The sequence below is a fragment of the Phyllobates terribilis genome, unplaced genomic scaffold, assembly GCF_046119375.1.
Source record: "Phyllobates terribilis strain yellow unplaced genomic scaffold, ASM4611937v1 Scaffold_2__4_contigs__length_985480577, whole genome shotgun sequence".
Classification (NCBI taxonomy): Eukaryota; Metazoa; Chordata; class Amphibia; order Anura; family Dendrobatidae; genus Phyllobates; species Phyllobates terribilis.
The window spans coordinates 129,886,411-129,911,222 of NW_027362762.1; the positions used below are offsets into that span (position 1 = coordinate 129,886,411).

The following is a 24,812-nucleotide window of genomic DNA, read 5'->3' on the forward strand; positions in this document are numbered from 1 at the left end:
AGTACTGTGCTCGGGGACTTCCCTCGGTCTTGGACTCAAGTCAATGGTGCAGTTGTGGTACCCGTACTCACCTTCCTCCAACCAGCATCCCAAGCACCTACGGAGCAACAGGTAGAGCTGGAAGAACAGCCGGTCCAGGAGGCAGAAGACTCCACACAAGCAGAACAGGAGGATCAACCCTCTGCTTATAGTGAGCCTGCCGTACCCCTAGTGAGACAAAGAGCCGATAGACAGCTGCCCAGTTTACCCTTGACAGCTCCTACACCCTGTAGTTCAGGGCCAGACAGTCAGCTCCGTAGGTCCACTAGGGCCACTAGAGGCCAGTTACCCGCACGCTGGAGGATTTGAAGTGTATAAATTGTTTTATTTATGTTTATCTGTGTATTGTTGCTTGTGTATAATTTTGTGTTTCCAGTTATTTTTAGGAATCCTTGGTGGATCTACCGGGAATCCTTGTACAATTAGTTGGAGCGTAACCCAGGATGGACTAGAGACTGTTAAGGACTCGGGGTAGGACAGACCCCTACCTGGTTACGTCTCCCTGTTTTGGTGAAATGGACACCTTGCTTTTCTTCAAAGACTGCACCCGGTTACGGACATGCCGTGACCACCTTTATGTGTTTCTTCTTATTGTACTGTTATTGTTGTTATATCTTGTTATGTTTTTCTAAAATATGTTTAGTCCCGGAGTACTAAATTTCACTAGGGGGGAATGTGGCACCCCAGGGGTCTGGTTTTCCACAGTAATGTAATGTTATGTCTGAGAGCAGGTGGGAGGTCCTTTGGTCAGGGATCCTGTGCATGCCACACCTCCTGCCCAGTCTTGGGAGGGGAAGAACTTCCCCTGTATAAACCCTGGGCTGAGGCAGGGTTAGTGAGTCCAGGAGAGTAGAGACAAGAAACAGTCATAGGAAGAAACAGCTGGAGCTCAGTGGGAGCAATACTACTACGAGTCAGGGGCTGGCAGCTGCAGAGCTCGCCCTGACTGAGAAGCTTTCTTACCGGACCCGGCGTCCGAGGCTGTGGGGACTAACTCTTACCCAGCAGCAGAAGCCGACCGGCAGGGGATTTCAGGTCCTCAGGCCCAGAAACCCGAAGGCACGGTCACACGTGTGGGACCAGCACCGCCATCGTGGAGCGGAAGCCAATAGAAGGCCCCGAGTCACCGGCCATACGGGTGAGCACCACACGGTACACTCAGGGACGTGGGCTACTTATATCCGCTTCTAGCAAGGTAGCCAGAAGAGTACAGTCAGTTTGGGAGGCCTACAACTCCGCCTGGCCAGGGGAGATCCCATCTGCTCAAGGACTGACCAGGCCCCGTTCGCTAGCAAGTACTCCGGGAGGGTCTATCGTTGTTACCAGTAAAGACCCTGAATTACACCGCACCGTCTCTGAGTGGTTCCTGCTACCCCCATCATCCACATCTGCTGCCCTGAGGCCATACCCCTCCCGTTGGGGGTTATACCATCTACGCTGCACCATCCATCCACCGGCCTCAGCGGACTGTCCTGCAGCGGCAGCTCCATAGCTGCATTCAACGGGTGGCGTAGTCGTCCTGCATCTACCGCTGTTACATCGCCGCTCAGTTTGACTCCCTGGGCACGGACCGGGTCACTGCCACGAGACTACAACCCTCAAGAGATCCGGCTCCGGGTAAGCTCCCGCGTGCGCAACGCAGCGCGACACAGGCCCAGGGGCGCGTCATATACAGTCCTCATAGAGAGTATACAGTCCTCATGGAGAGTATACAGTCCTCATGAAGAGTATAGAGCCTTCATGGAGAGTATACAGTCCTCATGGAGAGTATAGAGTCCTCATGGAGGGTATAGAGCCTTCATGGAGAGTATACAGTCCTCATGGAGTGTATAGAGCCTTCATGATGGAGAGTATACAGTCCTCATAGAGTGTATACAGCCTTTATTGTGCCCGGTGCATGTAGTGAGGGCTCGGCCCTGGGTGATGTCCCCCTGTGGCGCCGCTGCCTCCCCCTGATGACACACCTGCCTGTAATCTATAAGCCCCCGCATCCTGCACATACAGGGCCTGCTGCTATAGGGTGAGCCAGCAGCTGCTGTGGGCGGGGACAGGTGACATCGGGTGACAGCCCCTGTTCCTGGCAGCCGGGTGACCGGGTGCAGCCGCTGGTAAGTGCCTCCGCTCGGTCCCGCGGGCAGTGTATTCTGTGCTGCTGCTGTATTGATCTCTAGCATGGCTGCTGCTGATAATCGCTGGCCTGTTTCTCTGGGCTTGGACTGTAGCCAGCTGCCCTGTAAGCCTCCTCTGCACACATCCAGTGCTGCAGCGTACACGTTGTGCCCCGAGCAGGTGCCCTGATGCTGCCCCCATTGTGGCCATGTCTGCTGTCCCTGCACACAGCCCTGTGGCTGGTGTAACCCTGGCAGGGCCTCTTCCTCTGGGTCTGGCCCTCCTCCCTGCTCACATGTGCCCAGCCTGGCTCTCACAGCCTCCATTCTCCCCTGGCAGCTGTGCAGGTATTTATCTGTATAACCTCTGCTTGAATGGCAGGAATGGGAGACATTATTACCCTCCAGAGCTGCTCTTCATGGACTCACTGATCAGATCTGTCACTGACGAGTATCAGGAGAGAGGTGCAATGTATGTATATATATATATATATATATATATATATATATATATATATATGGCTGCCGATTGTAGCTGTATAGTCTTTATCCTATATAGTATACAGATTGTGCCTATTCTTCTCGGTCCTGTCCCTGTGTTTGGTGCACGTGCGTAAAGATATTGGGAGTAGTCAGCTGTTCCAGATGATGTCTGTGGCCATAGAGTTTGTAAGGCAAAGTTGACCCGTCCAGGATTTAGGTGTGGATCCTGTGCGCCTCCTTACAGTACAGCCCCACACGTGCTGTCCTGCTGCAAAAAAGTTGGCGCAAAGAAACCAACCAAGAGATGACGAGGCAGAAAATGTCTGACAATGCGCTTAATTTATCATTCAGAATATTTTCCAACTATTTAGTGTTTATTTCACTGCCTAATTGTTAAATAGGATTAGGAAAACAGATTTCTAGCCTTACAAAAAGTGCCTAAATGTCACAGAAATAGTAGATCAATGTATTAAATAGCAATAACAAAATGTCACATCAAATATTAAAACAAGCTCAAATTGAGTCCACAAAAAGAGGTGACATTACAGAGCAGGAGACAAAATATAATAGGTATAGTAAAAATATCATCCACTTAGTATAAGGCTATGTTCACACATAGCTTTTTTTTAATGCAAATTTTCAGCTGCGTTTTACAGTAGTCTATGAGATTTCAGAAATCTCAATCACGCATCTTGGTTTTAATGTCATCAGTATTTTGAGCTTTGCATGTTTTTTTGCATAATAGAGCATGTCACTTCTCTCAGCATTTTTTCTGCGTTTTTCACCCATTGAAAGTAATGAGTGGTGAAAAAACACCTAGTGTAAACATATCTATCAGGTTTTGCTGCGGTTTTAGTGAAAAAAAAAGTACAGCAGTATGTGAAAATCCTGCGGTTTTAGTGAAAAAAAAAGTACAGCAGTATGTGAAAATCCTCATTTATTTTTCTGATTTTACCATCTTGTCTTGGTCACATCAGATGGCAGTTTGGATTAGGACAGTTTAATTAAATTAGTGATGTGTTATGTGTAAATATTGGCTGAGCTAGGAGTGAGATTGAACAATACCTGTGGACCATGGAGGTGTGAAATTGAACAATTTCTGAGCAACTGAATGGCAGACCATAGTGTGAATGTAAATAGTGTCTGTCACGGGTGTGTCAGATGTGACAGACAGTCGCCCTGCAGTTGGTTTCAGAAGATCTCTTTGTTTGCCATTACAGACACCTTCTTAGCTGTCTCACGCTAGGACCCCACGGCTACCTCCCTCCGGCTAATTGACACCCAGGCTTGGTATTTAAATACTGGCTGTTGATAGAGGGTGGTGCCGGTGATATTCACATGACCCCTTGTGAAGGCTTGAGCAAGAGCAGTACTTCTTCCTCTCTGGAGCTAAGAGGACGTGTGTTCATTTCTCTGAAGTCGACTAAAAGCTAAGCTATCTTCCCTTGTTTGTTCCCCCTTGTTGTCTTTAGTTCTCAGTGGGGATCGACTAGTGCTCATCCCCTTCCTTCCCTAGCCAGAGCCAAACGTCAGGCAAAGACAGGGCGAGGTTCCTGTGCGGGGAGTGGTGCGGAACCAATATAGGGACGTTAGGGGAGACAGGGTGATATAAGGTCAGCCTAGGAGGTCTCCACTACCCCCTTTCCCTAGAGTCTGGGCCTCCTTTTCCCCTTCCCTTTGTGTTGCACTTAATCTTTCCTACACCTTGCGTGACAGTGTCCTGCAAACTCAATGCACTGCCAGTGCCTTAGGTAAACTATTCCTGAACAATTCACCTCCCCCACTGTTACCTTTGTAATTCTGATTAATATAGTTTCACATATTTCTTGCATTGGTGACCTGCGTTCATGCTCCTGTGGTGGAAGCAAAGCTGAACTTTGGGATCCTGAAAAACGCACCAAAACCTGCGTTTTTGACGCAGCTTCTTTCCTGCCAAGAGATCAGGTTTTGCTGCAGAAAAAAATGCTAAAAAACACCTAGTGTGAACGTAGCTTAATATGGTAGTTGTAATCACAGTGCCAGTGCAGTGCGCTGAATGCTAAAGTGCAAGTGGAAGGTACCATAATAAAACCATAGGAGTATAGAAATCTGAATCACCAAACAACAAACCAAGGTGGATAAGAAGATTGTGACAATGCAAATAGCTGTATTCATCTCCTCCTGCTAGAATGTCGCCTGCCCCAACGCGTGTTTCGGCGCTAGTCTTCATCAGGGGTGTATTAGGATTAGTAAATCCCATATTCCCTATTGTGTGCACCATACAAGACACTGAAAGAGCTTCTGTTCTCTGCATAGAAAATTAAATAACATTTTTCTGACTTTGAGTTCACGTTCAAACGTTCAGTTTTTGGTCAGTATTTTACATCAGTATTTGTAATCCAAAATCAGGAGTGGAGCAATCAGAGTAAAAGTATTGGCCATTTTCCCAATTTATGCTGCGGATGTAGGTGTGAGTTTCACTTTTTGTAGCACAAAGGATGAAATGTGCAGCTATCCAGCTCCTTCTTCACAATGTTATCCGCAGCAGTAAATTTCACTGTGGATATTGTTGGGGCATCGTTGCTGCACGAGGCTTTATACTTCACTTGGATGTATATATATATATATATACTATACGTACAGCAGAGAGGTTGATTTGGTACTAATGCAATAGTCCTTGGTGATTACCGTATATTCTTGTTGCGAGGGCTTTATAGAAGTTTCCACACCTCATACCATGCTGACAGCTGCTTTGCGTAATGACCTTGAGGCCTGTTCTTATAGCACAGTCGGCGTGCATACTATGGTTTATTAAAGCCTTACGAACCTGACATTGATACGAGGACAGATCATTTTTATGACTCTTTATTCCAGTTTTTCAGGTTTGATTTCAGTTATTTTCAGATATAATTCCAGCTGCTTTCTTTTCTCACAAAGGTTAGAGGGAGATAGGAATCAGTCAGATTTTGTTACTATGAGACTATGAGAATAAGACAATAAAAGTTTAGGGTGGCCCCATTGTTTCTTCCAGTGGGCACAGTGAGAAACCATCCAGGACCTTTCACTTTCCTACAAAAAGAGGTAGGTGAGCTGGGTGCATTACCATTGGTGCAACCTGGGCAGCCATAAAGGGGCCCAGTAGGTAAGGGGCCCACATCTACCGCCAAATCAGGTGGAATTGTGCGTTATGATAAGCTATTGAACTGCAAAGGGCCCATGTATTGTTCTTGACAGAGACCCTCTTCTGTCCATATTCACTCCTACTGGAGGTTGATGAATCGCCAAATCATCTCCTGGAATGAGAATTGTGGTGCAAGACACAGCCCGATGGTTCCCTCTTTTTATTTCAGTTCAAAGCACCACTCCAGCATTTTTTTTTATTTTGTAGCGCTGGAGTGGTGCTTCTAATCTAAGTTCCCTGCCCCTAGTATTATTTTTACCAGCCGCCGTCTTCATCTGTTCCCGACACCGCTCCGGTCGTCTCCAGCAGATTGTCACCTGCTGGATCACTCCAGTGTTTGCTGGCCGATCCGGAGGTCATAACTCAATAGTCTATGAGAGCCAGAACAAGGTCGTCATTAACTTACATTGAGAGATTGTGACCGGTACCTCTGACTTCTGGTCAGTTAGAAGCTACAGGAACAAGACGGTGCTGCGGGAAGAGCTGAAGACAGCGTCTGGTAAGTATAATACCAGGATCAAGGAACATAGATTAGTGGCACCACTCCAGAACTAAGAAAAAATGCTGGAGTGGTGCTTTAACTATATTTAAACTGCAATGAAAGCAAATTTTAGCACTTACCTGCTCACCATGTACAAACCTGCTTTTTTTTTAGGTAAAATTAGGACGACACAATATGGCTCCAGACCCAGCCGTCCAGGCTGCTATAGATCTTACAGCCGGCGCTGCAGGTGAGTCTGCCGAATTCAAGATTAGAAACAATTCATTGGCTTCAGTACTATGGGATTTTTTTTAACTTTTCATAATCAAAAATATGTGTTATGCATCGAGTTCTATGCCGTATAACGGATATAATAAAATATATATTTTTTTATATACAAGTAACTGAGCAGGCTCTAAGGAGAATTGTCACTATCTTTGATGAGAATCCCATATATGCAGTATATGGGCTCAAGGATTGAGACTTTCCACATCATATCTACAGAAGCTTTTTTGACATCCCAATCTAAATCTATAGACATTAATATGGAGTTGCACCCCCCATCACCACCACCACATCTTTGAAGGCACAGCAACTTCCACTTTTCTGGGAAGGCTTCCTAAAAGGAGTGTGAGAATTTTTGCCCTTTCAACTAGAAGAGCATTTTTGAGATCAGTGACTGATGTTGGATGAAAGAGCCGGGTTCACAATCTCTGTTCTGGTTCTGGTTCATCTCAAAGGTGTTCAATGGGGTTGAGGTCCGTCCGGGCTTTATGTGGAAGGTCAGGTTCTTCCACATCAAATTCATCCAACCATGGTAACTTTACACCGTCTACCACTTAGTGACTGAGTTCTTTAGTTTTTGAACCTCCTTCCATTTCTGTTGATCATGGCACATTGTGGAAGGAAGAAATGTCATGATCTGACTTGTTACACCGGTGACGTCCTATTACAGGACCGCGCTGGTATCAGTGAACTCCTTAGAACGCCCAATTCTTTCACAATATGTTAGTAAAGGCAGGCGGCATGGCGAGGGGCTGGATATTATACACCAGTGGAATGGGACTGAATGAAAAACCTGAATTCGCTGATTAAAAGTTGTGTGCCAGTCACTTAAAATTTGATAAAAACTGTGAACAAGTGTAAAATAATTGGACAAGTAATGTTGACCTTATTGATCCCTACTCACATCCTAACACCACATTCCCTGCCAATCTCTGTACTTCCTGCTCCAGCTGGAAAGACATCTGATATCTGCAGGCAATCACTGGCCGCAGCAGTCACATATCCCCCACTGGTCACATTACATTCTGCCTCATCTGGACAGACAGGTCCCCACAGCAGCCAATCACTGTGGTCACAGTGGTGATCAATTCATCATCACTATGACCAGTGATTGGCTGTTGCATTCACACATCTCTTCAGATGGAACAGGCAGTAAAAAGACCAGTGCGGGACATGTGACCTCTGTGGTCAATGATTGGTTGCAGCTGTCAAATAGTTTTCCAGATATTGCAGGATGTACAGAGACTTGCAAGAACCTGGGAGGTGGTGGGATGAGATCGGTGGTGGATCAGGAGGGATGAGTATTACTTATTTTATTATTTGACGCCATTTTGAGTTTATTTTTAAATGTATATGGTCTTTCAGAGTCACTCCAGACAAAAAAACTGAGTTGTGCTTAATGCGGGGCTGTAGGGGGATGGTGCATGTCACAATCATCCAAATTGCAGCAAGGAGCATCTCCGTTTTTCTCAGGTTCAATAGAAAATTTTACCAACAATTGCAAATACAGATACGAAAACTGATAAAATACTGATGAAATACTTGGTATGATCCTATAGATTTACCAGAGGTATTCTTATTTAGAAATCTTGTAGTCATGCTATTTCCCCATTGGGGCGAGTTACCCGCTGTCTGTTGTGCTGTAATTGTACTGATATGTCCTTGTTCCTAGGTGGCACGGCATGTGTTCTGACCGGACAGCCGTTTGACACCGCCAAGGTGAAGATGCAGACGTTCCCGAATATGTACAGAGGCCTTATAGACTGCGCAGCGAAGACGTACAGACAAGTGGGGTTCAGGGGCTTCTACAAAGGGACCAGTCCAGCTCTTCTTGCCAATATAGCTGAAAACTCGGTGCTCTTTATGAGCTATGGCTTCTGCCAGAGAGTTGTGAGGAGGATTGCTGGTTTAGAGGACAATGCAACTCTAAGGTAAGTGGAATAATTACGCAAATCATATTATAGAGGTAGCGACATATATGCAGGGTTAGTACATACATACCGCAGAGACAGCCTCTACCGCTACCATAGGTACCTATCAGAAACGGAAGGTCTACTTAAACTAATCCCGTTCCTCTTACGGGTAACCTCTTTGAATATCCCATCTCTATAGATTGGCAAAAGAGAGAAGGGGAGACAGACCCGCTTCACTTCTCCGCTTCTAAGGCTCCATTCACACCTCTTTCACTTTTTACATCCATCAGAAAGAGATCTTTTTTCTCTCTGTGTCATCCAGTGTCAATTTTTTTTTTCATCCTTTTTTAAAAAACTGATGGATCTGTGAAAAACGCATGAAACACTAATTGAAAACTGAGATAAAAAGTCTGTCTTCCTTATTTCATTTTTTTTAACGGCTCTCCATAGACTTTAATGGCCGAGTCTGATTCACAAATCGGATGAGAATAGGACGTGCTTTGATTCTCACGGACCGGAGACACGGATCCATTATTAAAACTGATGTGGATCAATGAAACTATCGGTTTGTGTGCTGCCGAGAAAAAAGTGTATACCAACAGACGTACAATGGATGTGTGAATGTAGTATAAGGACTCATGCAAACGAGCATATTTTCAATCTGCTTGCGATCCAAAAAAACATAGAATTGCACCTGGACCAATGTTAGTCTATGGGGCTGTGCACGTGTCCGATTTATTCCTCTGACAGAGTCTGTCCGAATAAAAAGTCGCAGCATGCATGATTTGCGTCCAATATTTGGATTGCACTCGGCCGTGCAAGTCAGTGAGTCCATGGAAAAAATCGGACTGCACTCGGATAACATCCGAATGCAGTCCAATTTTCACAAACTGACAGAATGGAGAAGATCGAGACATTTTTTTTTACATCATCACCTCATCCGAGAAAATCGGATCACACTGTGACCACACTCTTGTCAAACTATGATCAGAGGGTGATAAGCATAATCAGCCCGATTTCCTGAGATGAGAGAAAATACGGATGTGTAACCCGAGCCTTAGGATGAGAAGATGGGATAACTGACACTGCACCGTCCTGTCCTTACAGATATTGTAATAATTCAGGGGCAGAACAAACCCTTTTTTGTGGCCACAGCAGCAATTTTTTCATATTTAAATTCATATACTATCTACAGTAAATAGAAAAATATTTAGATGTGAGAGTCCTCAGTGGTTGATACCTTTTAATGGCTAACTGAAAAGATGGTAGCAAGTTGCAAGCTTTCGAGACTACTCAGGCCTCTTCATCAGGCATAGTATAACACAAAATCTAAAGAGTCACATATTTATACACAATAGGACGCAGAAATAATGCAATAGATGAGACAGATGACGTAAAACAGAGCTATTACTATGGGAGAGAGATAAACAATTCTGGCTGTAAATATTGGATTAGTTCATAGATAAGGAGTGTGAAAGTTTTATTGTCCTGTGACTGAGGTTTGGTCCAGGGTTGTGATGACCCCACAGTTCTGAGGACTACATTCCTTAGTTGATGTAGAATGACATAAATCCATGCGACACATTCATTCCTGCTCTGAAGGTGTCAAAGGTCACCATGAGTTTATATTCCCAAACTTTTCTGTCTCTCTGAGATTTGAAATTACCTTTTAATACCAACATATTAAGATTTGATAGTCTTCAGTGGTTGATACCCTTTAATGGCTAACTGAAAAGAAGGTAACAAGTTGCAAGCTTTCGCAGACTACTCAGGCCTCTTCATCAGGCATACCAATACCATACCAATAATTTCATGTCTATGATGCTGTGATCAGGGAAACAGAAATGCTTGGCCACGGGTAGATCTATTCTTTTTTCTTTGTGTGGCGATGAAAATTCATCCTTGTCCTAAGTTTTTCCCCTGTCTCCCCTACATACAGACCCCCAGCTGGACATTTGCTACTTATAATTAAGTACACTACCTTAGATGTGATACAGTTGAAAGTACCTGGGATCTTGTAGTCCTGATGTGAATTGGGTAAATTGGGGATCTTTATCTTGTCTGTGGTTATTATAAATGGACAGGTGTTATATTTTTTCTGGCTGCAGGGAAAGGTACCTGTAGCTGGTGGAGATGGCAGGGAGCTTCTGACAATGATGCTTCGTAAATTTGGGGGTTGCCTGACACACGGAAGTGGGGGATCTGGAAATATGGATTGTAGTCGGGCATTTTTTTGTAGTAAGGGTTGTAGTTTCCGTGTAGCTCTCCTTAGCACCTCCAGATTTGGATTCTCGGTGACTACTAAAGGCACCCGGTTGCTTTCTTGTTTATTTTTGTAATGTAGGAGATGATTCCTTGATATTCTGGTGGCTCTTGTAATCTGGTTCTCAATTGTTCTTGGATGGTAGCCCTGATTCAAAAAGGTCTTTCTGAGGCCACCGAGGTGTTTGTCTCTATCCATAGGGTTGGAACATATCCGATTATATCTGTCCTATTACATTGTTCTATAGCTTGATGATGGTGTCCAAAAAGTTAATTTCAGTACAGGAGTAATTGAGGGTTAGGTGATTCAGGACACGACGGACCTACTGAATAAACTAGCAGCAATAGGTCCTCTACCAGAAGGAACCATCCTGACCACCATCCTGTCACCCGGTTGCTTTCTTGTTTGGTTTTGTAATGTGGGAGTTGATTCCTTGATATTCTGGTGGCTCCTGTAATCTGCTTCTTGGATGGTAGCCCTGATTCAAAAAATTCTTTCTGAGGCTACCAAGGTGTTTGTCTCTATCCAGAGGGTTGGAACATATCCGATTGTATCTGATGGCTTGGATGTAGACAATAGTTTTTTTTATGTGTTTTGGATGGAAACTGTCCCATTTAAGGTATGTTGGACTGTCGATTGGCTTCCGGGACAAGGATGTCTCTATTACATTGTTCTGTAGCTTGATGATGGTGTCCAAAAAGTTAATTTCAGTACAGGAGTAGTTGAGTGTTAGGTTGATGGTGGAATGAAATTGATTCATAGACGTTCATAGAACATGTTCAGCTGTTGCTCAGACCCCGTTCAGATGATTAAAATATCGTCAATGTAACGATAGTAGGCCAGAGGCCTGATGGGACATGAGGACAAAATGTCATTTTCAATCTTGGCCATGAAAAGATTTTCGTACTGTGGGGCCATTTTACTTCCCATCGCTGTACCAGTCTACTGTAGATGTTGTTATGAAATTCAAAGTAATTGTGGGTGAGGATGAATTTTGTAAGTTTCACCACGGAATCAGAATCAATTCCTGTATTTTCCATGAAGATTTTGCAGGCATTTAATCCATCCTGGTGTGGGATATTAGAGTACAAAGATTCCACATCCATGGTGGCCAGGATGGTTCCTTCTAGTAGAGGACCTATTGCTGCTAGTTTATTCAGTAGGTCCGTCGTAAGGGTGCCCACACATGAAATAATTGGTCTTCCTGGATTTCCAGATTTGTGGATACCACAAACAAGTTGGTATCTTGTCTACCTGATGAATCCATAAGAGCCGATGACCTGATACCAGAGAGTCCAAGAATAAGGACATTCTATATGCTTCCCAAAATTCACAAATCCGATATGGCCGATATGGAGCCTTAACCCAACGCGCATCGCTACCAGATGTAGCTTCCTCAGGGGTGGTCCTGCCTGTTGTCACTTTGTTTTATGTTTTTAATTGTTTTTATTCTGTTTAGCACTTATATGTTTCAATGAAGCCATTTTGTACCAGTTTTCATGCTTGGGTGTAGACCTTTTTTCTGTGCAGCATCTTTTCTCATTAGTGTTGGAGGGAAAGCCACAGATGAGGGTGTTGCAGTAGTCTAGGTGGGATATGATGAGGGCAGGCATGAGGAATTCTGTTGACTCGTATCTGACAAAAGAGTGTACTTGGAAAATTGTTGGTAGAAATAAAAGGAGGAGGTAAGAGCTTGGATGTGTGATCTGAAGGATAGGAAGGAACCAAGGTGATCCTGATTGCGAGACTGAGAAAGTGTAGACAGAGATGTACACTACACTGGTTTATCATGTTTTGTACTGTTCTGTATAGCAGTGTGACATGACCCATTCATTTACCCCCTGACTAACCCTCAATGATTATTTGCAGTGATCTCCAGAATGCAGCGGCAGGCTCATTTGCCAGCGTTTTTGCTGCTTTGGTTCTGTGCCCCACAGAGCTGGTGAAATGTCGACTCCAGGCCATGCATGAGCTGCAATTGTCGGGCAAGATAGCACAGGGACAAAAGTAAGTCTGAAGTTATACGCTGATGGCAAAGCTATACTGCTATTTCTAGAACTTGAGAATAATCATATAATGATTTTATGTGTATAAACCAATACCTATTATCACTGCTTTTTCCCTCTAACCAGATTGTCAGACATACATGTAACCATAACCTTACAGACAGGCATTGAGTGGGCAAAGAAGCCTGGAAGAATTTGGGTCTTGGTGTCAGTGTAGAATCCACTTTCCTACAATTATGCTCTATGACCCATAAATTGGTTATACACCTTTGGGAACATTTTTTTTAACTGAATGTAAAATTTTTACAATTTGGTTGCATTAAAATTTTGCCCTGTTTTGCCTTTACAGACTCTTTGTCAGCTGAGAGGAGCTCAGAAAAACATAGAAAAAGTTACAATCTCCTGATTAGACTGTCAGAGTCGAGCTAACTGACAGATACTCAGTTACCTCATTCTGCAGCTACCACAACACAGAGGCTATAGAAGGCTAAATTTTTAATGAAACCCAAATGCAAAAATGATTTTGAGGCGCAAATAAATGCGTTTAAATAAGTAAGAAACTTATATCTTATCAGAGAAATCTTCTTTTTTTTTTCTCCTCCTGGACCTCATTCATTCTCGAAATTCTCAATGTATGGGTAAAATTTGTCTTCAGTGTATACAGAGTTCCTAAAATAGGAGATGACAGTTGGTGCTCATAAAATTTTATGGTGCACTGTAACTGTCATTTCGGGAGAACCTGCAGCAAAATGTCTGTGTCTGCATTCTCCTCCCCCTGTCCCAATTTCCTATCTCAGTAATAGGAAAATCTGTCTTCAATGAATTCGGATTTTACAGCTTTTATCCATAAATTGAGAATGAATGATCAGTCCACCAAGAGAAAGAAGCCGATTTCTCTATTAAGGTATTTTACAAAGTTGCTTATTTTCATGTGCTATTCATTTATGAAGGAAAAATTAAAACGGCGGTTACTCTTTATCCCTTTCCCAACATATGACATACAGTTATGTCATATGCTAGGTTCCTGACTTTGATGTGGGATCACACTCCAAGCCCTCATCTTTCCCGGCAGATGATGGCAGAATTATTCAACCATCATCTGCCGCTAACAACTGTTTCTGTTAACCTGTTGAATGGCACTGTCAATCTCTGACAGCGGCATTCTATGTACCCATGACGTGATCACGGAGCGCTGATGGGTTGCCATGTAGCTGTCGTTCATAGAAGAGAGCGTAATTTTCACTATACATAGCAGTGCAGCACTGCTATGTATAGCACAAGCGATCAGATGTTCGCAGGTTCAAATGCCCTAGGGGGGATAACAATTACAGTAAAAAATGAAAAAATGTTTTAAAAAATATGAAAAAAAATGTAAAAACATAAATGTTCAAATCACCCCCTTTGTTCCCCAATTAAAAATAAGTAAATTGAAAAAAAATAAAAGATAAACATATTTGGTATCGTTATATCCGTAAAACGTCCAATCTATCAAAAAATGGAATAAATGAATTTGATCGGTAAACGGCGTAACGAGAAAAAAGATCTAAACACAACAATTACGTTTTCTTGGCTGCCGCAACATTGCAATAAGAAGCTATCACACATTGTATCTACCCCAAAATGCCATCAATTAAAACATCAGCTCAGGGTGGAAAAAACGAGGCCATCACACAGCCCCATTGAGCAAAAATTTAAAACATTACAGGTCTCGGAAAATGGCAATACAAGCGAATTTATTTATTTTTTTGTACAAATTTACAACATTTTTTTCACCACTTAAATAAAAAAAAAACCTATACATGTTTGGTATCTGCACACTCGTACTGGTCTGGGGAATCATAATGCCAGGTCAGTTTTACCTTATGGTGAACATGGTAAATATAAAAGAAACAAAAATATTTGTGGAATTTCACTTTTTTCGCAATTTCAACGACCTTGGATTTTTTTTCCCACTTTCCAGTGCATCACATGATAAAATGAATGGTGTCATTCAAAAGCACAATTTGTCATACCAAAAACAAGCCCTTATATGTCTATGAAAAAATGAAAAAGTTATGGCTCTTGGAAGAAGGGGAGGAAAAATCGAAAATGGAAATTGGCCACGGCGGGAAGGGCTTAAGTAAAAAAAAAAAATTGGGCCAAAATGTGGACAACCCCTTTAAGACCCTTTTCTGTATATGCTAATGCATTATCTGCCTATCTCTGCCTGTCCTATAGTATGTACAGTAGACCTGGTTCTTGTGTAGGATTTTTCTATCTTGCATCTCATGTGTCTCCTTGTGTCAGTACAGCGTGGTCAGTGGTGAAGGGCATTGTACAACGTGAAGGTCCCCTGGGTTTCTACCAAGGTCTGACGAGCACAATCTGCAGAGAAATGCCAGGATATTTCTTATTCTTTGGCGGATATGAGCTGAGCAGGTCTTTTTTTGCTGCTTCAGGTGGAAAGTCAAAGGATGAGCTTGGTAAGTACTGACTATATGTGTTACACCGATACAATATGACAGGTTGAAGAAAATTAAAGGCTGGTTTACTTGGAAGTGTCAAATAAACTAAATGTTAGAAATATGTTCATATACAAGCTTTTATGAAGATTGAACTTAAATGAGTTATAATTCAGCTTAGAAGATGTTCAGGAGAAGAGAGATAAGGATATAGACTCAGCTGTCAGAATGAGCTCACTGACAGATTTCACTGTTAACTCATTCTGCATTCTGCTATGTACTTTGATGCATATAGGATATACAAGCTAAATGGCGTCAAATTTTAATAAAACCCTATCGCGAAATAGCTCAATGTCCAAATCTTTTAATCAGGCTAGACATATAGTTGAGTAACCCCCATACATTATATTGACTGCTGATTCTATCAAAATTGGAAGTTCAGGCAACTTTTATTTAATGTTTATAGCCAGCTGTAGAGATTATTCTATTCTTCTGGATGCTATTTTATAATCTCTCCCTTACACCTAAGGTCCAGTTGCCCTGATGATAAGTGGCGGTTGTGGGGGGATTGCTCTCTGGCTTGCTGTGTACCCCGTGGACTGTATCAAATCCAGGATTCAGGTTCTTTCAATTACAGGAAAACAAGCTGGTTTCATGGGAACTTTCTCAAGTATTGTGAAGAATGAAGGTAAGATGTTCACATCCATTTCTGTGGCCACTATGGTAGCAAGTCAGTTTATGAAATGTTTTCCCTCCTAAATATTCTACCATCCATTGTGAGCAGGTCTATTGAAAAGTGGAAGGAACCGCAGCAACTCAGCCATGAAGTGTCAGTCCACATAAAGTTACAGAGCGGGGTCACCGGTTGCTGATGTTCATAGTGTATAAAAGTCCCAACACTCTGCTGACTCCATAACCGCAGAGTCCAAAGCTTCTCTGGTAACAAAACTGTGTGCTGACAGCTTTATGGCATGGGTTTTCATGGCCAGGTGGCTACATGCAAGCCTTACATCACCAAGCACAATGCCATGCTTCCGATAAAGTGGTGTAAAGTAAGTGTCATGGGTGTGTCAGGTGTGACAGACAGTCGCTCTGGATCTGGCTGTAAAAGGTCACTGCGCTTGGCTTTGCAGATGCCTTCTTGATCCTTCTTTCTTTAGGACCCAGCAGCGACCTCCACCTTCTGCTACTGATTGACACACCCTTGTTTGGTAGTTAAAAACATTCAGTTTCTCCAGAGAGTCGCCGGTGATAGTTCTATGTACCTCTGTGCAGGCTTGGAGCACTAGCAGTTGGCTAGTTTCTTCTTTGGTGCCCTTGGAGGACAGTTGGCGTTATCTCTCTGGTGTCTACTAAAGCTAAGTGTATCCCCTTTGTTTCTTTACCTTGTTGTCTTTAGTTTGTAGTGGGGCTCGACTAGTGCTCCCCCGTCCCCTTCCTACCTAGAGCCTAGCTCTAGGGACATTCAGGGATTAGGTTCCTGCTCGGCTATAGCTGTGGAACCTATATAGGGACGGTAGGGTAGGCAGGGTGATATTAGATCTGCCTAGGGGTCTCCACTCCCCCTTTCCCTAGCTGTTGGGCTCCCTTCTCCCTTTTCCCTTGTACACTTGTGCCTTCCCTCACCTTGCGTGACAGTAAGCCAAGATATCTTGTCCAACATCAGTGTCTGACCTCACAAATGCTCTGAATGAAGGGCAAAAATTCCCACGGACAACCTACAAATTCTTGTTGAATTCTTTTCGAGATGAATGGAAGCTGTTAGAGAAATGGTGGATGAACTCCATATTAATGCTTATGGATTTAGAATGGGATGTCATAAAAGCTCCTGTAGGTGTAATGTAGAGGTGCTCCAATAATTTTGTCAATATAGTGTACATGGACATCTGTCCTAGTGGGTTCACATATTTCAGCTGCATCAACTGCTAATACGGGCACGAATGACAGTACAGCGTGAAATCTCCATCAATGATACTTTAGTAAATTGCAGCTTTCATGACGTTGTTAAAATAACACATTTCCAATACGACAGTTTGTACATTTTTTAGCACCAGTTCTTCTTGGCCGAGCACCCACACACAAACTTAAAGGGGTTTCCCCACAAACAAAGTTGATTTCAATCAATAGATCTTAGAATAATAATTTCCACAACTGGATTTGTTTAAATAAAATGTTCCTGTGCTGAGATAATCTTATAAATGTGTCCCTGCTGTGTACTGTGTAATGGCTGTGTCTGACCGTACAGGAACATGGTCTGATCATACCACATCTCCTGGGCAGGAGAGGAAGCAAAAGAGACTATACTGACATTACAGCTGGTGATGGCAGCTGATTCTTTCTTTGAAGTAAAACGTTGTTTAAAAACAGGCAGGGAAATGTTTTACCTCACACAAAGAATCAGCTGTGATCCCATGCTGTAATGTCTGTATACTCTTTTACGTCCTCCCCTGCCCAGGAGCTGTGGTATGATCAGACCATGTTCCTGCACGGTCAGACACAGCCATTACACAGTACACAGCAGGGGCACATTTATAAGATTATCTCAGCACAGGAACATTTTATTTAAACACATCCAATTGTGGAAGTTATTATTATTCCAAGATCTATTGATTAACATCAACTTTTGTTTGTGGGAAAATCCCTTTAAGTAGCAAAATAGTGTGTAACCTCACTACATTTATTGGACAAAGTTTGGTGGATTGCAGAAGACTTTCTACTCATAGACATACGTCCCAATTCATCAACACCAACCGATTTTCTCACATACCTCTTACTGAATCAGGAGTGTCTAACAAGTGGTGTGCGCCTCCTTGATCTTACTCCAGTGCTTCACTAGAGTAACATTTCTGGCGGAGAACACCACAGCTCATCATGAATTAGATGAGTTGTGGTATCACACTCCACTGTGCTGTCGTCCACCCATTTTGGTGGAGCTGTGAGAAACTGGCATGAAAATGCCAAAAGTCGCAACATTTTTCTGCAACTTTAAGTTAACTTAAAATTCTTACAACTTTTCAAAGCAGTTTACACCAGAATTCTGGCAAACTTGCTTTGATGAATCGGGGCCATAGTTCCAAATATGAATGCAGTGGGAAAAAAATGGCATTGTAGGGTTATCAGTACATATAACTCTGTGGCAAAAATTTTAGCGATGACCTGTTACTACTTTAACATGACAATGTCCCCAAACCATGTTTGTCATAGAAGAAAATTAAAATCCATAAGACATCTCTAGAGAGGGGACATGTTCCCCTCACCTTGAACATATAGGGAAGAGAGAAAACTAATTATAAATGAACTAAGGATCTCTCGTGCTGGTGCCATTGGTCACATATGAATATAAGGGTTTTGCATCGATCTGATATTTATGAGATATAGATTTTCGTTGTCGCGGCGAAGGGACGAACAGAACGCATTCACTAACATCACCATAAGGCCGGCAGAACCCTTCCAAACTAATAACGTTCTAATGGTCGATGCTATACAATACCTGTCATATTTCATATTTATTGACAGATAAAATCGTGATATGAAATATGACGACAATATCTGGGACCGCTCGAGTCGAAGATAGCCTGTAAGTTGGGAATCTCATAAAAATTCTGAAGAGCTGAGTACATCCCACAAACAGCCCCTATATGAGCTCATCAAGGGGAGGTACAGTGGTGTGGAAAGGTGTTTGCCCCCTTCCTGATTTCTTATTCTTTTGCATGTTTGTCACATTTAAATGTTTATGTTGTGATTTCTTGATTGAGAACAGGTGTGGCTGTAATCCGGCTTGTATATGGCTAGGGAAATTGAACTCAGCTGCCCAAAGATGTGATAAACCACAGTTAATTTATGTTTTAAGCAGGTGGGGGGGGGCAATCACTTTTTCACCCAGAGCCCTGTAGATTTGGATTTCTTTTTCCCTTAATAATAAAGAACTTCATTTAAAAACTGCATTTCTGTGTTTACTTGTGTTATCTTTGTCTAATATTTAAATTTGTTTTGTGATGTGAAACATTTAAGCGTGACATACATGCAAAAGAATAAGAAATCAGGAAGGGGCCAAACACTTTTTCACTCCACTGCATGTGGGCATAACCTTGAAATAATAAAAAGCAGAATTTGGGTTTGGGTCATTGGTCAGTCCTTAAAGGTGCAGCTTGCTTTAGTTCTGTCCGTCTTCCTAAGGAGTACCTTCCCCTGCTAAGCTCTGAGTCATTTCCGTTACACAGGTTTAGTACTTTTCTTTCATTATTCCTTTTTATCTTATGTGATTGTATATACCATATTGTTTTGTTCCCATTTTTTATCATCTTTGTATATTTTTTATAAATACAGCCTATCTTTCTGGATTAAATATATAAAATGTAATACCTCTGTTCCTTTTGCTCTGTAAACCGCACCCCTAAAGCCCAACACTACCTGTAACGGGTGTCCAATCGACCTGTATAAACGATTGATGGTGGAAGCTAGTAGTTATTTTTGTTATTGTGGAGTTGGCAGTGACCCTACCGGCGTATATATATATTTGTATATGTTTATATATATAAATATATACTGTATACAGTACAGACCAAAAGTTTGGACACACCTCATTTAAAGATTTTTCTGTATTTTCATGACTATGAAAATTGTACATTCACACTGAAGGCATCCAAACTATGAATTAACACATGTGGAATTATATACTTAGCAAAAAAGTGTGAAACAACTGAAAATATGTCTTATATTCTAGGTTCTTCAAAGTAGCCACCTTTTGCTTTGATGACTGCTTTGCACACTCTTGGTATTCTCTTGATGAGCTTCAAGAGGTAGTCACCGGAAATGGTCTTCCAACAATCTTGAAGGAGTTCCCAGAGATGCTTAGCACTTGTTGGCCCTTTTGCCTTCACTCTGCGGTCCAGCTCACCCCAAACCATCTCGATTGGGTTCAGGTTTGGTGACTGTGGAGGCCAGGTCATCTGGCGTAGCACCCCATCACTCTCCTTCTTGGTCAAATAACCCTTACACAGCCTGGAGGTGTGTTTGGGGTCATTGTCCTGTTGAAAAATAAATGATGGTCCAACTAAAAGCAAACCAGATGGAATAGCATGCCGCTGCAAGATGCTGTTGTAGCCATGCTGGTTCAGTATGCCTTCAATTTTGAATAAATCCTCAACAGTGTAACCACCAAAGCACCCCCACACCATCACACCTCCTCCTCCATGCTTCACGGTGAGAACTAGGCATGTAGAGTCCATCCGTTCACCTTTTCTGCGTCGCACAAAGACACGGTGGTTGCAACCAAAGATCTCAAATTTGGACTCATCAGACCAAAGCACAGATTTCCACTGGTCTAATGTCCATCCCTTGTGTTCTTTAGCCCAAACAAGTTTCTTCTGCTTGTTGCCTGTCTTTAGCAGTGGTTTCCTAGCAGCTATTTTACCATGAAGGCCTGCTGCACAAAGTCTCCTCCTAACAGTTGTTGAAGAGATGTGTCTGCTGCTAGAACTCTGTGTGGCATTGACCTGGTCTCTAATCTGAGCTGCTGTTAACCTGCGATTTGTGAGGCTGGTGACTCAGATAAACTTATCCTCAGAAGCAGAGGTGACTCTTGGTCTTCCTTTCCTGGGGTGGTCCTCATGTGAGACAGTTTCTTTGTAGCACTTGATGGTTTTTGCACAACTGCACTTGGGGACACTTTCAAGTTTTCCCAATTTTTCGCACTGACTGACCTTCATTTCTTAAAGTAATGATGTCCACTCATTTTTCTTTACTTAGAATTTGTATTATGGCAAGAAAAAAGCAGCTAACAGTCTATTCAGTAGGACTATCAGCTGTGTATCCACTAGACTTCTGCACAACACAACTGATGGTCCCAACCCCATTTATAAGGCAAGAAATCCCACTTATTAAACCTGACAGGGCACACCTGTGAAGTGAAAACCATTTCCGGTGACTACCTCTTGAAGCTCATCAAGAGAATGCCAAGAGTGTGCAAAGCAGTCATCACAGCAAAAGGTGGCTACTTTGAAGAACCTAGAATATAAGACATATGTTCAATTGTTTCACACTTTTTTGTTAACTATATAATTCCACATGTGTTAATTCATAGTTTTGATGCCTTCAGTGTGAATGTACAATTTTCATAGTCATGAAAATACAGAAAAATCTTTAAATGAGAAGGTGTGTCCAAACTTTTGGTCTGTACTGTATATATCTCATGCATTGGGATCAGAGGTATATATACCATACGCTCACTGTGAGTTTCCCAATAACCGGCCTAGTAGAGGAAGGACTTGCAGCCTCGTCCATCACTCGTCAGTCAATTGCATATTTGTCCTGACGATTACAGACAACGGAGTTGCGTTTTCTTGACAACTGGTGACAGTAGTGGGATCTGTGGGATCTCTCCTGAGTCTTCTGTGATGAAGTGGTAACAGTGGTGGGATCTGCATGGCTCTTATAAGTGACATTGTTTAAGTGGAAGAATTTGAAGGTATCCTGTTTTAAAAAGATTTCTCCTATTCAGAGAGCCCTACTTGTTAAAAATAAAGGGTCCTTTGACAGTAAGCTGAATAAAAGTGTAACCCGGCTGGAAAACTTAGAATATGAGAATATGGCGAATGAACATAATGGACAAAAATGTCAAAACTACTTGCTGTGCATATTTGAAGGCCGTCAAGTGACTTAAAGAAGTAACCTGTTCATTTTTCAGGCAGCTTCCATTTGAAAGCCTCTCACTATTTATTGGCTAAATTATCCAAAAAAAAAAGACACTGGTGGCAGAGCCCCTGCAAAAATGACTGCAAACACACCAAAGAAGACATTTCAGGAGAAAGCCTGTGGCGTTTCCCTGTAGCGCCTTTGCCTTAAAAAACTCAGCGGGAATGCTGCGTCTTAAAGACGTTATGTGCACATACTATCAGAGAGTTTCCGTGTAGTTTCTGCTCCTAAAAGAGAGTGCATATTCCCTTAGTGATTATATTTAATCTGGAGAAAAACTGGTAATAAGTGTTCTATTTTCTTGCAGCGCCTCAGCAGGGTAAAGTGAGCATTACACCGTGTCCATTCAAATAAGTATGTTGCTGGTGTAGTGCAGTACACAACAAGTCCTCCAGAGCAATAAAGGCTTTTTCTAACCACTTTCCACATTAGTAAAGAAATAAAAGTACTGAAAAAGACATCCTCTTCTAGTAACGCGGAGATCTATGAATGTGTAGATCAAGATGGGTTTCCTAAACAATGCAACCACTTTAAGAAGTCCTAACTGCTTCTGAGCAGTAGATGGCGTTGTTCACCTAATTATTTTTTTTTTGCATGAATAGTTCCTTATGGCACTTAAGCAAGTTAACAATTATAAAGGTGCAATTAATAGGAATTAAAGGGTTGTTCTACTACCTTTATCTTCAGCCCCATAACTCTTAGCATCTGGCTGCCCGAGAACAGCTGATTACTGAGGTTGCTGAGTATTGGATCCCCCACCGATCTGATGTTGATGAGTTGATGAGTTAATGATCTATTGTAAGGATAAGTTATTAGTATAAGGCTATGTGCCCACGATGCAGAAATGAAGCAGAAAATTTCTGCAGCATTTCTGCATCTCCCTGGCAGAAAAAACGCATGCGGATTGTGCATGTGTTTTTCCTGCGGAATACATGCGGATTCACATGCGTTTCGGCATGCGGATTGACAAGCGCTTTCCAGGCGATTTTAGCATCACTTGGAAAGTGCTTGACAACTAGGTCACACTATATAAATCCATGCCGGTTGGTCACACTATATAAATCCATGCAAACAGCATGGATTTATATAGTGTGACCGTATAAGAATGTTTAAAAATAAAAAAATAAAGCTATACTTACCCTCTGATGGCCCGGCGTGTGCTGTCGCGTTCGTTCCTGGCTTGTTCCTGGCTGCCGGGATATCGCGAGACACTGCGCTGAAGGGCCTGCGGTCACATGACTGTGACGTCACCGAAGGTCCTTCAGTCTTGCACGCGAGCAGAGGGAAGGAGACCGGGGGCCGTCGGAAGGTGAATATAATCTTTATTTTTTATTTTATTCTTGTTTTACAGCTTTTTATATGGTACCTGGGTGTGGAGGAGACTCTCCTCTCCTCCACACTCGGGTACCATCCGCACATTAGAACGCGCCAATAGCGCAAGTACAGATGCAGTCTTGCGGAATTGGCGCGTTCTAATGCAAGTCAATGGTGGCGAAAACGCCGCGTTTCCACAAAATTAATTGACATGCTGCGGATTTTTGAACACAGCGTTTACGCTGCGGAAAAATCCGCAGCATGGGCACAACACATGCGGATTTCAATTGGGGAACATTGCTGCCCTTCTACCATGCGTTTTTAATGCATTTCCGTGGCGTTTACGCAGCTTCAAAAACGCCGCGGAAACACATTAAAAACGCATCGTGTGAACTCAGCCTTAGAATGGTTAAAAATAAAAAAATAAACCTATACTTTACCTTCCGATGGCCCGGGGTGTGCTGCTGCGCTCCTTCCTGGCTGCCAGCTGATCGCGGGACACTGCACTGAAAGACCTGCCGTCACATGACTGTGACGTCAGCGCAGGTCCTTCAGTCCTGCCCGCAAGCACAGGGAAGGAGACCGGAGGCCGTCGGAAGGTGAATATAATCTTTATTTTTTATTTTATTCTTTTTTTTACAGGTACTATGATACCTGGGTGTGGATGAGACTCTTCTCTCCTCTACACCCGGGTACCATCCGCACATTAGAACGCGCCAATTATGCAAGTACAGTCTTGCGGAATTGTCGCATTCTAATGCAAGTCAATGGCGGCGAAAACGCAGCGCTTCCGCAAAATTAATGGACATGCTGCGGATTTTTGAGCGCAGCATAAACGCTGCGTAAAAATCCGCATCATGGGCATTGAAAGTGCGGAATTGCATAGGGGACCATGGCAGAAGGCTTACCATGCGTTTCCCAAGCGTTTACGCTGCTGAAAATTCCGCAGCAAAAACGCTTGAAAAACGCATCGTGGGCACACAGCCTAAGGGTTCGCTCACACGAGCGTATTCATCAGACGAGTGCTGTTGGTTTATCGGGTAGCACTCGGCCCAATGTTATACTATGGGGCAGTGCAGATATGTGGTTATTTTGGCTCCGCAGATCGGACCATGCACACCTATACAAGTCTATGGGTGCGAGTAAAACATCAGACTGCACTCGGATGTCATCCGAGTGCAGACCGATTTACGCGGATACAGACAATGAAGAAGATGGGGAAATCTTGTTTTCCATCTTCTCCACACCTGTTCTGCGATTCTCTCATGCCAGAAAATCAGATCACACTTAAGCTGACACTCAGCTCAAACGCTGACAGAGTTTGGGCTGAGTGTCATTAGCATAGTCATGTGATCCCGACCTAGGAGTAATGGAATAACTCATTAATATTCATTTTGGTGAGGGCAAGCTAAATAGTGAAAACTTGTACTACAAGGCTAAGTCATATAATCTGCATTTTAGGTAAGGATCAAAATCAGATGAAAGCTAGACCTCTGATGGCTTTTCCTGAGACATTGCTGATCCAAGAAAAAGTAAACAGGACCATTTATTTTCATATACTACTAATAAAAAAGATAATTATTCTAAATATTGTCAGATTTTGAATCATTAATGGTATCAGTGTTA

The 24,812-nt window shown here is 42.7% G+C and overlaps 1 protein-coding gene across 1 annotated transcript in view; it reads left to right on the forward strand.

Annotated features, from left to right (window-relative positions):
- Positions 1-1,987: 1,987 nt before the first annotated feature.
- The window catches only part of LOC141196858 (mitochondrial ornithine transporter 1-like), a 32,399-nt gene continuing 9,574 nt past the window's right edge, over positions 1,988-24,812 (forward strand). Inside the window, exons 1-6 of the mRNA XM_073662600.1 lie at positions 1,988-2,147; positions 6,446-6,521; positions 8,229-8,487; positions 12,602-12,739; positions 15,025-15,200; positions 15,709-15,867. Of these exons, the coding sequence (XP_073518701.1) occupies positions 6,467-6,521; positions 8,229-8,487; positions 12,602-12,739; positions 15,025-15,200; positions 15,709-15,867 (787 nt within the window). The 5' untranslated portion in view covers positions 1,988-2,147; positions 6,446-6,466. The remainder of the gene's footprint in view (positions 2,148-6,445; positions 6,522-8,228; positions 8,488-12,601; positions 12,740-15,024; positions 15,201-15,708; positions 15,868-24,812) is intronic.